General features: G+C 42.9%; 1 protein-coding gene across 1 annotated transcript; it reads right to left on the reverse strand.

The window, feature by feature from the left end:
- Positions 1 to 6,450: 6,450 nt before the first annotated feature.
- LOC119137363 (aquaporin-1-like) lies at positions 6,451 to 8,958 on the reverse strand. The gene is made up of 4 exons (XM_037276622.1): positions 8,539 to 8,958; positions 7,388 to 7,549; positions 7,228 to 7,308; positions 6,451 to 6,910 (listed from the first exon to the last, which is right to left on the reverse strand). The coding sequence occupies exons 1-4, from the start codon at positions 8,932 to 8,934 to the stop codon at positions 6,731 to 6,733; spliced, it is 819 nt and encodes a 272-aa protein (XP_037132517.1). The 5' UTR covers positions 8,935 to 8,958; the 3' UTR covers positions 6,451 to 6,730.
- Between the last annotated feature and the right edge of the window lie 4,986 nt (positions 8,959 to 13,944).

The raw sequence follows: 13,944 nt of genomic DNA on the forward strand, positions 1-13,944 counted from the left end.
CAAAAAAACCCATAGACGCCCCCCCTAAAAAAAAAAAACAGGAAAAAATGCCCATCTAAACACTCAAATTCGGTCATGAAGGACGCAGACGTGCTTTTCTATGACCTCCTGCAGGGCCAGCCCGTCGCGCGCGGGACAGATTGCCGTAATTACGGCAATCGTCTCCGCAGACGCTCAGATCACAAACGGTGGGCGGTAGGCTTTGTCATTAGAGGAGTCCCGCGATGAGATGAGATACCTCCCGCAGGGTGCAACAACGCGAGTCGCTCGATGCTGCCTTGACACCGTCGCTCATCACTTAGCGTGCTGGCAAATACGTGCAGCAACAACTTGCCTTGTATTATATTTTCATCAGTGTACTCTCATTCTGCTCTTATTCTCTTACTCTTATTGTTGAGGCCTTGTTTTTGTATTAGGCCAGACACTGGTCAAGGCTACGAGATAGCAGAGTCTGGTACAAGATGTCGGCCTTGGCTCCAGGAATGTAGACTTACTGGCACCAGAAGACACAGGATGCAGGTGCATGTACTCATAAAAACATCCTAGGAAGACCATATAAGGTTTACCGGACAGAGTAGTGAGCTATGTATCAACCGGTATAAAAGGGGGACGACCAGAAGACTCGGGGCGCGCACTTGACATTTTTCGGTTGAATAAAGTATTTTTCCCAATCAGCCGTGTGTCACTGAAGTTTTCCTTCCCCGAGCCAGCCACCTGCCACCGCGTGTTCCTGAGGACCAGCTGAGCACCAAAGACAATTCACCACAATAGCAAATAAAAGTCAGGTTGGGGATGATGACCTTTGCAAACGTACTTATTTTAAGCCTCTCGACTGAAACGGCGTAGGAATAAGGTCGATCTATCCATTTTCTGTGCCGCTTGTACCCACGGGGGTCACGGGCGTGCTGGAGCCAATCCCAGCTATCACCGAGCAATACCAGTTGCCAGCCAATCATGTTCCTGGGATGTGGGAGGAAACCAAAGTGCCCGGAGAAAACCCACTCAGGCACGGGGAAAACATGCAAACTCCACACGGGGAGGGCCAGAGGTGGAATCGAATCCACACCCTCCTAACTGTGAGGCGGAAAAACCCGCTGTATGCAAGCTGTTCTATTTGAAAGTGTTTGCTTCCATTTTATTAATCCACACTTGAAAATGAGTCTTGCCTGATCTTTTTGGGATGCTCATGTTTTTCTGGGAATATTTGCAGCGTGTGAGACGTTTGATGACACGTAGGCGAGCTATTATTACACAACATGTCTCAGCATGCTGCTGGGGCGCAATGCATTAAATATCAGATACATTAAGTGCTTGTGGGGCCACATGAATAATACATTTGCAAATGGATGTATTTAAAGCCAGGTGTGTGTGTGTGTGAGTGTGTGTGTGTGTGTGTGTGTGTGCATGCAAGTGCTGCTGACAGCGACACTTTAACTCAAGCGGCTGAAAAGAGGATTTAGGGAACCGCTGCCTATGGGTGGTGGTGGTGTGTGTGGGGGGGTCCTTTATCATAAGTCTCCTCCTAAGATGAGCCCTTAATGACGTCCTTTCAAGTGAAAAGTGCTTCCAGGGAAGTTGTCAGCTACATTTTGGAGCTAAAACCAGCTTTCACAAAGATGAGGCGGTGGCGGTACATCAGGGAGTTGATGTGGTTGCCAGGCAACCGGATTTAGACAACAGCTGGAAACTGGAAATACAAAGTTGGGTCGTTTATTTGGGCAAATTCTTTATGAAGGATAAGGTTGTTTTTATTGTTTTGTTTTTTGGTAGTTGTTTGGTACAGAAAATGGTTTTATATTGCTTGTGTTTTCTGTTTATAACATTTGAACAGTTTGGTGTTATTTCAGCTATTGTTTGAATTTTGCTTTTACTTTTAACACACCCATTGGCACTCACTTATTTGTGTGTGCGTGTGTGTGTGTGTGTGTGTGTGTGTGTGTGTGTGTGCGAGAGAGACAAAGAGAGGCTATTGTGTGTCCTTTAATTAAAGCCATAAACATGTTGCAAATTTCATGAGCCTTTGTTGAGTTTTGTTGTAAAGTCTTGCTCACCTGCTGATAAAAACTTCTTTGTCCTCTCTTTGTATGACTGACAAACATTATTGAGTATAGTTCTTGTCACACGCTCATCTTAAAACACTGTGTACAGCTGTTGCTCATACCTTTTTCTGAAGATGGAGGTAGAATGTTCAAAATGGAGGCAAGGAGGCAAGCAGGCATGCAGGCAGAGGGAGAGAGGCAATGGCAGGCAGGCAAGGGAGGTGCAAATCCAAATTGTTTGTAATCCAACTAAGGTTTCAACATAAAGGGTTCCAAGAAGTAAACTAAAGTTTGTTTTCTAAGTTCTAACTTTTCAAGTTCCAGAAAAATACAAGCTTGGAGCAGGCTTGAAGCAGTTTGAAGCGATAAAAATCTATATCACTACTATCTTCTTTCTTTGTCTAACTGAGACTGGCTGAGACTGAATACCAAACGGGAGCAGCCATCTTTACCTGATCAGGTGACTGACCAGGTGACCAAGGGCTTTGTCAAATAAAAGTCCATGGCCCAAGGCCAGCAAATCTTAAACAAAAAATAAGAATTTAAGCCAAGGAAACCAAATTGGCTCCAACATTATTATTGTCCCAATTTACTTTGTGTTTTTGAAAATGACATTTTATGTCTTTCAGTGGAAATTGTTGGAGGGGGAAAAAAACAAAATGAACATCAGGTGCGCCGCGTGATATTCATATATTATAGATTAATATTCATCATTGCAGCCTTTTAGCAAAAGCACTCAGGTGCCCTTTTGTTATGCCGAAGCGGCTGCTGCTGCCACCTTACATTTACATAAAGCAGATTTAAAAGCTGCACTTAGTCATTAAGACACACACACACACACACTTTTTATTTGTTTCATTGCTTATGATTCCCATTTCCGTCTGCTGCACTTTTCAGATGGATTAGAGTTTTTTTTTGCCCCAAATTAAATAAGTAAAAAGTGAGTGCTTGCTCACACAGTTCCTTGTCCTTTATCGCCATCTAGTGGAGACTCATTTCTACAGCCTGTTTTTCTTTCTTTGACCTTAAAGCTGTTGTTCTTAACCTTGTTGGAGATGCACAGTAAAACACATTTGGCAAAATAACATGGTGACATTTTTTTACCACACGGTGGCAGCAAAACAAAACACGTTCGCTTACAAACATTTGATTTTATCCAGATCGAATCCTCATTGTTCAATCAGTCGGCTTGCTTTTCTCTTTACATTAGTTATGCAATTATTGTTGATTTTATTTTAAGAAAATATTATTGTCAGCACTGGTGGTCACAGTTAGGAATTCATTGGGACTTTGAACACATGTGGGGGCGCGGGGGGGACTACGTCTCAAATGAAATATTGTAATATTACTTGGAAAAAAATGACAATTTTTTTAATATTAATTGGAAAGAAATGACAAGACAATTCGTGAAAATAAAATCCTGATGCAATAAAGTTTTTGTGGAGGTGAATAAACTAGATTTTTTGAGGAAATTGGAATTCAGCAAAAAAGGTATTAAAAGAAAGAAAATGTAAATTTTACAAGTAGTGAACCTGCTAGAGAAAATCTGAATAAACATTTTGAGTAGAGCATTTGAAAAATATGACAATCCAATGAGCATAAAATCGGAATATTGCAAAAGGAAAAAAAAAGCATCAGACAGAATTACACACGAGAAAGATTGGACTATTAGAGGGGAAAATATTCCTCCTTTTCAGAAAATGTTCTCTGGCGAGTGAGATCAGGCCGCCTTTCTCAAATTTGACCAGCTTTTTTTTTTTTTTTTTTAATTTTTTTAAATGGGACATGCACCACATCTCCACCAGGGGGCCCTAACATGAAAAATCATCTATATTTATAATAATGTTTTGTCTAATTAATTATAATGAATTCATTAATAATTAATTAATTAATTTATAAATAATTATCTCTCTTGCTCTCTCTCTTCTCTGTCTGTCTTTCGCTCTTTCTCTCTCTTTGTTTTCTCACTGCTTTGTTATTCTAGATTCATATAATGAGAGCATCTCCCAACACGGTCCCATGTTTCTCCAGGCCTGGCAATTATCAGGCTCCACAGTCCCAGGGCCCAAATCATTTGCGGAATGACACTCTGGGACAAAACAAGTGCGGGCCAACAAAAAGAGCATTGTGCCTTCGGTGGAGGCTAAACTGCAAAACAAGTTTGCCAACGCATTGCTCCAACCTCACTGAGCATACTGAAGGAATTAGGCGGTCACACGGCATATAACATCATGTGAAGACGTTTTGAGTCATATCACGGCCATAAGGGGCATAAGTGCAAAACAAATCTGGAAACAAAACAAACAGCGATATTGATCCAGAAGAACTGGCGACAGTTTGTTTGAAGTGTATGAGTTAAGTCTTCCACATATTGCGGTGAAATGACAAGAGTTGAGAAATGCTCCCAAAGTCATTGGAAAGTTATTTAATGATTAGCTCTCATTGCACACTTAACATGACTTACTTACTGACTACAAGACTTTTGGAAGGTTAAAATGTTACATTTGCTTCAGTGTTCTTGGCTGTTGTCACTTTCAGAGATGTGTTAATATTCTGCCCATTAAGCAGGGCAACCATCAGGAGTAAAGTCATGTCGTCATGGCAACAGTAGTAACTTAAAGTATACAGCATGAATGGATGAAAGCCTTCCTCGGTCTTTTGCTTTTCCGCTGCTTGCGTCTACTTTTACTGGGCAGCTGCAATTGTAAAATACTGTTTGGAAGTGACCACAATGCACCTGCAGATTTACAGGATGTCTTTGTTCATATTGTTGCTTTTTAAAGAGAGACAAAAACTCCTTTGGAGTGCACAGAGTAGCAGCTATAAGACACTGGAGGTTTTCCATCTGACTAAAGCAAAAGCAAGGCCTTGGCTGGCCAGGATCATAACAGTTTCAACAAACTACCCTAACTCTAACCCCAAACCCTAACCACTAACCCTACCCTAACTTCTGACCTCTGACCTTAAACCAAACCTAACCCTTACCCTAAACCCCAAACAAACACTTCCAGCCACCCACAGAGGTAACAGGAAGCCACAAAGGCTTGGTTAGGAGTTTTTCTCACAGATTTTCTGTCTGGCCTTGAAGTGGTCACATTGGTTCCATGCTACTGTGACGGAAAGGAAGCCTTTTGAATTCATGACAAGGAAACCAACCTCCATTTGTCTTGTTTGGGCAGAGGGCAATGTAGTTGGGGGGGGTCAAAAGGGCATTTAGTATTTTTTGGCACCAAGGGCAAAATAAAACGCACCATGCCTTTTGTCTTAAAATAGCAATTGCTATGCTGTGTTTTCATTATTTACCTAATGTAAAGAAAATTCCAAATTAATTTAAAAAAACTGTTATCTTATGTTGAACTTTTTTAGTACAAATCTGAAAAATTGACAGAAACATGCTTTAATTGGCAAACTCGAGCAGCAGCAGATACAAAAATTAATGTCAAAATTGATAAAAGCCAAAGACCCAGTGGACTTTGGCCGTGGAGGGCTGGAGGGATGCCAGTGGCTTCTGAGAATTGTCAAAAGGACCCCCCCCCCCCCCGCCTGCGTCGGAAGGTTGCCCGTTGCATTTGAGCAAAGTACAAAAGCGGTAACCAACTCAAAGTTTTTGTTTGTGAATTTGTCACTATTTTGAAATGAACTAAAAATCCCCATGGTATCAAACCATCCTCAGAGACTGAGTAGCCATTAGCAAGCCTTCCCGGGGGTAGGCAGTTTTGAAGGCTGGCCAGTGGAACCAGACCCCCTTGGTATAAGATACAGCACACTGCGGGCGGGGAAGCAGTCGCTCGCTCCAACTCCTTCCAATGGCTGTTCCGGAGCGAGCGCCCCAATGGCCTTTGTTGTTAAGCGCCCATCTGCACATTGGCTTATTTTTTAATTCCTTATTTTTTCAAAGCTACTTTGGAGCCCTGTGTTCATTTCGAATGTTTGAATGGAACGCCTCCGTGCTCCAGAACACATCCTCTGACATCATAAGGGAGCCTTCCTGAGCTGGTTCAAGGAAGCTTTTTGAGGAAGATAAGCCATTTATGAACACGTTCAACCGACTGTTGACTATCACTCAAGTCCTGCAGCAGGGACATTTTATCAATGAGAGATATGACACTCAAGGACAAGTATTGAGACAACCTGCATCGGTCTAATATGATCGGTTCATTATTTGGGCATCAAATATAGACGAGGATCCTAAAACAGCGAGTGAAGAGTGCGCTGGCACCGAGTGCTAGGGAGGCCCCGAGAGAAAATGTTTCCCCCGAGCGGGCCCCGCTAAAAGGGTTAATCTGGCCATTGATGAATTCGTTTTGCCAACTGGAAATATTCCAGAAAGCCCCCGGCCGGGGGCCCCCTTTCACCTCCATCGCAAACCACAATAACAAACCGTAACCTACAAAAGAAACGACAAAAAAAGTTTAAGTGAAACAAGTGTTTTATTTTTTTTTTAAAAAAGTGACTTCAATATCATAGAGGGAAAAGTGAGAAATGCACATACATGAATACAAAAATAACAGCACGACATACAGAATACTGATAATGGGAGAACATTTCAACACACGCTGATACCATTGCTGAAAGTACAAGCGTGTGTGTGTGAGCGCGCTACAAAGACACTTGCAGCTCCCAAAATGAGATTACGCTAAAACAGCTTTCTTTTTTTCCATTTTACAAGGGCAAGCCACATGCTCCGCCCACTACTTGGAGGACATTTCCACTGCTGAGGCGTCGTTGGGGCCGTTGACGTCGTAGTCGTCCACGGGGCCGCTCATCAGCACCCTTACCCGATCGGGGAAGTCGTCCATCTTGGGCGAGAGCAGGAAGTCGTAAACGAGGGCTGCCGCCACGCCGCCGCACATAGGCCCGACCCAGAACACCTGCGGTGGGATTCGCTGGGGTCAATTCCGTTCCGCGCGTAAAGTAATGAGAGCAATCAAAATACATCTTTCATATTTCAGTTTCAACTGGGTTAAAGATGTCAGACAATATACCACCTCACATCAAGGGACGACATGCAGTCACACATGCAACCAAATCATAATAAAGCTTCATTTGTGAAATCACGTGCATGTGTGGAACGTGCGATGCAGAAATAATTAGAGCCTGACTTGCATGTGATCTTATTCCATCACGACTCAAATCAGTGGCTCGAAAGCATCACAAAATAGTCCCAATTAAAGAATATCTCACGTACCCAATGGTTGGTGAAGTTATTCAGGACCACAGCTGGACCAAAGGTGCGTGCGGGGTTGATGCTGCAGCCCGTGTAGCTGATCTGGAAGCACCCAAACACACAAAAAGAAAAAAATCAGCGTCCAACTTTTTTATTTCCCCTCGGCAAGATGCAAACTCACCGCCGCCAAATGTCCCAGGCACACGGAGAGGCCTATGGCCAAGGGTGCCGAGCCGGTGACGTCACGCCTGCGTTTATCAGTCACGGCAATGACACACAGCACCAGCTGGAAGGTTGCCAGGAGCTCGATGCCCACGCCCTGGGTGGGGGTGACGCCAGCCAGCTGAGAAAAAAAAAAAAAAAAAAAAGACAAGATCCAGTTAGTTGGTTTCACGAGCTGCTACTAACGTATGCAATGGGCGGTTATCTCGCCGTGCCAGATGGTGATACTGGAGGCTGCACAAGCTGCAGGGACTTTAACTCAGAGGTGGTTTAATGAATAACAGCAAAACTGAGGAACCAAGGCCATACTCAATTTGTTATTTAGGACTGATTTGACTGGTTTGGACAACTGCATGCTTGGCCCAATCAAATACTCTTGTGGGCCATATTCGGCCCAAGGGCTACAGGTTGCACATCTTTCTCGTAGCCAAAAACAAAACCTTGTAAAATGTAATTGTTTTAATTAGTCTTATGAAAATGGCAACTTTACCATTTAAATATTATTTACTTCAAATAAAACCATTTTCTTCAAGTAAAGCTGTAACTTTTAAAGTAAAAAAAAAAGCATAAAATGCATAACAGTTGCATTTTTTTCCCCTCAAACTAAAAAGTATTTTTCCCTTGTAAATTTCAATTTTTTTACATTTTAAAATGCTGACGTATCCTCTTGAGGTTACAAGATTCTATTCTCTAACATTACCACTTCTTTTCCTTTTTTTCTATTAAAAGCTTTAAATTTGGGATTCTTCTATTTAAAATTATACATCTTTTTCTCATAATTTTTTTTTCCTTTTAAGGTTACAATTTATTTGTACTTTCTTCTGGTAATATTAACACTTAATACTCAACATTTGCAATATAATTTTTATTTATAATAAAATAACTAGCAAATTTTACATGGATTTAGACTTGAACAATTTTTGTTCATGAGCTAAAGAGTCATCTTAAAAAATGCACCTGGATCCAGATGATTTTATTTTGTGCAACCACTTGAGAAAATTTACAAAACAAATGAACGATTTATTAATTCCAGTAGTTTTTTTTAAATAAATATATAGTATATATACTACATATATTTCAGTCAATTATAAACAGGCTTTCAACGCTTACCTCATTGAGGCCCAGCTTGTCGTTGGCTGCGGGGCGTACTCCGTACAGAATGCCGCAGGCGAGGGTGGAGCCCAACAACTGGGCCACGATGTACATGAAAGCCCGGAAGAGGCTGATCTGGCAACTGGCGAGCATGCCCAGCGTGACGGCCGGGTTGAGGTGGGCGCCGCTGATGTGACCCAGGCTCTGCGCCAGCGTGGCAATGGCCAGCCCAAAGGCCAGCGACACCTTGACCTCTTGACCCGGGTCGCCTGGCTTGCCTATGGCTGCCACGATGCTGAGAAAAATGAACAGGGTCATGCCCACCAGCTCGGCCAGGACGGCCCTCCAGAAGGCTTTGCTCTTGAACTCCCTCATGGTGATGTGTGGCTGCAAAGTGTACGTGCGTGCCTGCATATGCGCAGGCAAAAAGCAAGCGGCGTATTTAAGGCCCGAGGACTGATAATGGTCAATGGGCGGGCTTTAAAAAACTGAAAGGGCCACAGTGAATTAATGAGGAATTGAAAAGACCTCCTCCTCCTCCTTCTCACCCAGCACCTCCCAGTAAATTCCAAAACTCGCAGAGAATCCTGCCTCGTGATAGCGAGCTTGAAACCCTGTCAATGTCTCAAAAAGTCCAAAACAGAACTTGTTAAATAAGTCTCGTGCTGAAAAACATTTCAGTGACAGTTGTGCCAAAATAAATAATCAATCGGCACAAGCGGCAGAACAAAAGTAGTCACTCATTAACCGCAAGGACGAGCGCTAAATACTTATTACAGGTGGTGTTGCTCGGTGCAGCCAGAGAGAAACGAGGTGAAACGTCAACACTTGAGAAAGGAGCAGTCGCCTACAGCTGGAGCTCCCCGATTCTGACGCGGGATGTTGGGCAGTTGCTGGACACCCATTTGGTGGAACTGATTGGCGAGTGCGAAGGTGTGTGGTCACACTTCAAGGACGACATGTTGCATGTGACTTTATGAGTCATGCAACATCAGAGTTGATTGAAATCGTGACCCCCACCCCCAAGCTTGTCAGGACAAAACCCCTTTTTTTCTTTGTTTTTAAAGTTTCTGGAGCACTTTGAGATTTCTTTGAAATGTACACTGCATTACAAATAAAATCTATTACTACGCCAGCCAGAATTTTACAAGCTACTAAACGTACGTCCGAGTTAACCCGCAGTGGTCAGATCAGAAAAAGAAAAAAAAAAACAACAGAGTGAGGGACACCGTGTGTTGTTTTGCAGATTCTTCCAGCCATACGATGACGGGTGAGCGAACAGAGCGAGGGGTTAAAGGCGGAGGAGCGCCGACCACTCTGAAATGCAGCGACCCGCAAAACTGCCTGTGACAGGCGGCGGGGACTCATTGTACTAATTGCTCCAATGTGTCCTCATCAGCAACAAATACCGGACAGTGTCTTCCGTCTCTTTTGGCAAAAAAAAAAAAAAAAAGTAACAAAAACAAGATGGAGGGTAGCACAAAAAAGATGAGGGAAAATAACCTGTCAACCTTCAACTCAATGCCAGGTTAGTTTGGATTTGGCGCCACCCTGTGGCATCTGGGTGCTAAGGAACCATGTTGACGTTTCGACAAAAGTAGTGCTTTGGTGCCAAAAACACTATATTGAGGGGCTTCACTTAGAAAAAGGTAGTGATATGCTGCCCTTCAGCGGTATCTTTAGGCTGCTGTTTTGGCTAGCAACAGAGTTTAAATGGGTTCACGAGATGCATTGTGTCATCTGGTTCTCTCCACCAGGGACGCAGTGTTGTGACGCTTCATTGTAACCCTGACAGTTTACGGCTTCCTCGCTCTGTCGTCACGTGGCGCCCGCTGACGGTCGTATCCTTTATTGTTGTTTCCTCATCAACACAACGCATCCTGCCGAAGGGCATCGGGGTGCTTCTCGTCGTCACTTGCGCCACCGCACCCCACTACCGATATACACTGCTTCACCCTGGGTGGCCGTTACTTTTATCCACAAAGCCAAAAAATTTCAACGGTAATATTATCTTGCCTGATATTATCCGTTTTTTTTTCTTAATATGACCTTAATATTTTGCAGAACACCGCTTTAAATCATAAAATGAGAAATGAATGGTACAGTTACACACCAGTTTTTATTGCCTTGTTTTCCTCCTAACATCATCATTTTTTTTTCTTATTACATTTTTTCTTTTCGCTGAAAGTGTTTTCCTGTCAAATTTGATTTCTCTTTTTGACCTTAAGTGCGCCTCTACATAAATATCCAAATAGCATCTGACAAAACATGCTGAATTACATCCTCCACTTGTTAGCAGTGCGCCCAGTGACGACCCCACCCTCTTGCCCCCCATCGCTGCCTCCCGCTAACAGCTCTCTTTCATAAACACAAACCCCTCAGGACAATGAATTACACTCCGCAAGATGTGCCCCCACACTAAACGTTTTGAAAAGATTAGCGACGCCAAGTGAAATGTGATTGAATTGGGGGAAAAGCCGAGTAATGGACCTACCTGATAAGCAAACATTTTTTTATGTGTCAAAAATTAAATTGTTAAATTCAAAACTTGAGTTAGCATCGGAAGATTCATGTTTTCCATCCAACTAGTGTGTGAGCGGGAGTAAAATTCAAAATTACAACCCTAACGGCATCAAAAAGGCGACCTTTGGAAAACCTCTGCCTCTTATCTTAAGGACTTCAACGGTGCTGTGTTATCAAAGATTTCAGATGCAGTTAAGATAAAAATCATGTTTTGAAATGACTGCCTGATAAATGTGTCCTTTCAGCACTTTTGTAAATGGCGCATCCACTTTAAATTGGGATAAATAGTGGTTAAAATGAACACTGCTGATGCGTAAAGCTACTCATATTAATGAAACGCACAGTGACTTGACACGGACCCTTGAGGCATCTCAATTACAAAATTCTAATTTTTCTAAAATTCAAATGTAGGCTATCGTACAGTATATGAGCATAAAGTTTTATAATATCATGAGAATTAAGTTTTATAAGAAGCTTGTAAACAAGTGCAATCATGATAAATGTCCCATTTCCCAAATGGGAGAACACGGGACATTCTTATCAGCCAGTATACTTTTTATTCATTCATCAAATGCTTTCCATTCCAAAGAGGTTAATATTATGCCAATTCCTTAGTGGGACGGACGGCAGACTGGCCATAAAACCCTAATCGAGTCTGGTTAGCTTAAAACAATTGGCTTCTTTTATTATCTCCCTGCGGGGACGTGGCGATACTACAAAGGGCACTGAGATTTTATGATGTGTGAAAACATCATAAAAACTCTCGTGGTGTGCTTGCGTGTCACATAAAATGGGAGGGTGGGGCGAGTTCGTGATATCCGGACTGATATCTCGGACTCTACATGACGAATCGCAAGAATCATGATCATATCTACCTCATTTGTTGTTTAGCCTAGCTTGTTCAATTTAACCGGTTTACTTGTAAAAGGTTAGCCTTTGAGAATAGTGCGAAGAGGTCAACAAATATGCCCTTCCTTGTCACATTGCAGAATACGAGGATATTGCCAAACTAAACAAGCTTCTTCCCTGATAAGGCGATGGGAATTTGTTAACGCTTCTTCAGAGAATTCCGGACACTTCCTACACTGAGACAAACCACAACAAAACACCGGCGCTTTGAATTGTTTCCAAACGAACCTCAAGCGATGCAAAAATGTTTGGTTGTCTCTCACGTTCAGTCTAGAAAAGCGCTAAATTGTATTATTATTGTTACTACAGTAAACTCATTCAAAATTATTTCTGCCGAAGTGAATTCTTATGTGTTCATTTAGATGATTTGGGAGATTCAGTCAGTGATGAGTTTGTGGCGGGAAGATGTTCATGAGGTGACATGAGACCATTCGCACGATACCGGATGACATCAGAGTCTCATTCCATCGATTTTCATCCATTACCTCAAAAAAAAAAAAAAAAAATGGAAAATACATTACCCAAAATGGCTTTTAACCAATCTATGAGCCAGGAAACGTTTCCAAAACAAATAGACACAAAGAATGACGGTGAGGATGAAGCTCTTGTTTGTATTGGCCCTTTCCAAGCACGGCCCTTGACCGGCTGCGCCGTCACCTTTAGCCTTTTAACGCCGCCATAATGTGTCGCTCGGGAACTGAGGTGTTCCACTACGTGACGTGGGGTCACGTAGTCACTCCTTTACATTTCAGCTGAAAAGCTTTAAAATGCCAAAACTTGAAATGAGTGCTACAATTTGGATCTCATTCAAAACTAATGCAGTTCTTGATGATGATTCCTTCATACCAACAATGAACTGAACTCATAGAGAGTTGACATTTCGTTACATTCCTATCTAAAAAATTCATCGGATTCTTGATACAGACGAGCGACTTGCTTTCAAGTTGGAGTAGGACCGATTGCGTGCTTGATAACTATGAGTTGACATTTCACATTCTGTCCGATTCCAATCTCATTTTGAATCAACGGGCTGATATTTTAACTGGAAGGCAATTGCGACCTTATTGACACCAATAGGAAACCGCGATACCGAGAAGCGAGCCAGGTAGCCATTAAATCGTAATGTCAATGCATGTGCTTTGTTCATTATTGTCGTTACGTAACGTGTAAACACGCTAGTGGCGTCAAATAATGACAGCCACCTCCCAAACACATGCAGACAGACAATCAGGGTTATTTCCTCCAGGCAAGACAGTTAGCATTAAATCTTGAAACACAAAGCAGCGTCGGCTGATAATCAGCCGGTGGTCCCAACGCGGGAAGTGGCGAGGGTCCTAACGGGGCAGGTGTCGGCAGGATCTTCTCACAGAGCGCCGGTCCCCCGAGGTGCGACGGGGCTCTCCCGTCTCCTGTTCCCTCATAGCTGTTGGCTTTATTACGGGAAGGAACGAATCGGATCACTGCTTCCCTGCATTGTGTGGGCAAATGGGAGGCGCGACTGTTTTTGGCGCTCTCGAGGAATGCCCTCTCAAACCCATAAATTACCACTCGCTGGATGTGAATTACGAGGGACCACAAAATGTATATTTTAAAGACAAAATGCGACTTTTCCACTGTGGCCACAGGCAGAGCTAGATGGAGGGACACGGGGGCACCTCACCCCCTCGAAATATGCTGTGGCTTTTGTTAGAGGTCTGCGCTCTCTCGGGTGCCATTTTGTAGCATGATTTATTTTCCCTATATGAAAATCCAGCCAAACAAAGTTGAAAAACTGCATCCCACATTGTTCCCGCCTACCCATTTAATAGGGTTAGAGCAACGGCAGACTCCGGCGCCTCGTTTAATGAGAGCGAGTCAAAATGTGAATATCAACGTCTAATTAGAATATCGGCTGATATTTGGAAAGGTCAGCTCGAGCGCGCCTTTTTTTTGAAACTGCAGATGAGTCACTGGCTCGTTGCCCTTAGTTTCGAAAAGAGCTGCGGCCGCTTG

The sequence above is a fragment of the Syngnathus acus genome, chromosome 17 (assembly GCF_901709675.1).
Source record: "Syngnathus acus chromosome 17, fSynAcu1.2, whole genome shotgun sequence".
In the NCBI taxonomy this organism is placed as follows: Eukaryota; Metazoa; Chordata; class Actinopteri; order Syngnathiformes; family Syngnathidae; genus Syngnathus; species Syngnathus acus.

Bases quoted from the DNA above. Each gene is read 5' to 3' on its own strand.
- LOC119137363 (XM_037276622.1), bottom strand. From the start codon at position 8,934: ATGCAGGCACGCACGTACACTTTGCAGCCACACATCACCATGAGGGAG. The intron at 7,550-8,538 runs GTAAGCGTTGAA...TTTTTTTCTCAG, and splicing joins ACAAGCTGGGCCTCAATGAG to CTGGCTGGCGTCACCCCCAC. The intron at 6,911-7,227 runs GTACGTGAGATA...ATCCCACCGCAG, and splicing joins ATAACTTCACCAACCATTGG to GTGTTCTGGGTCGGGCCTAT.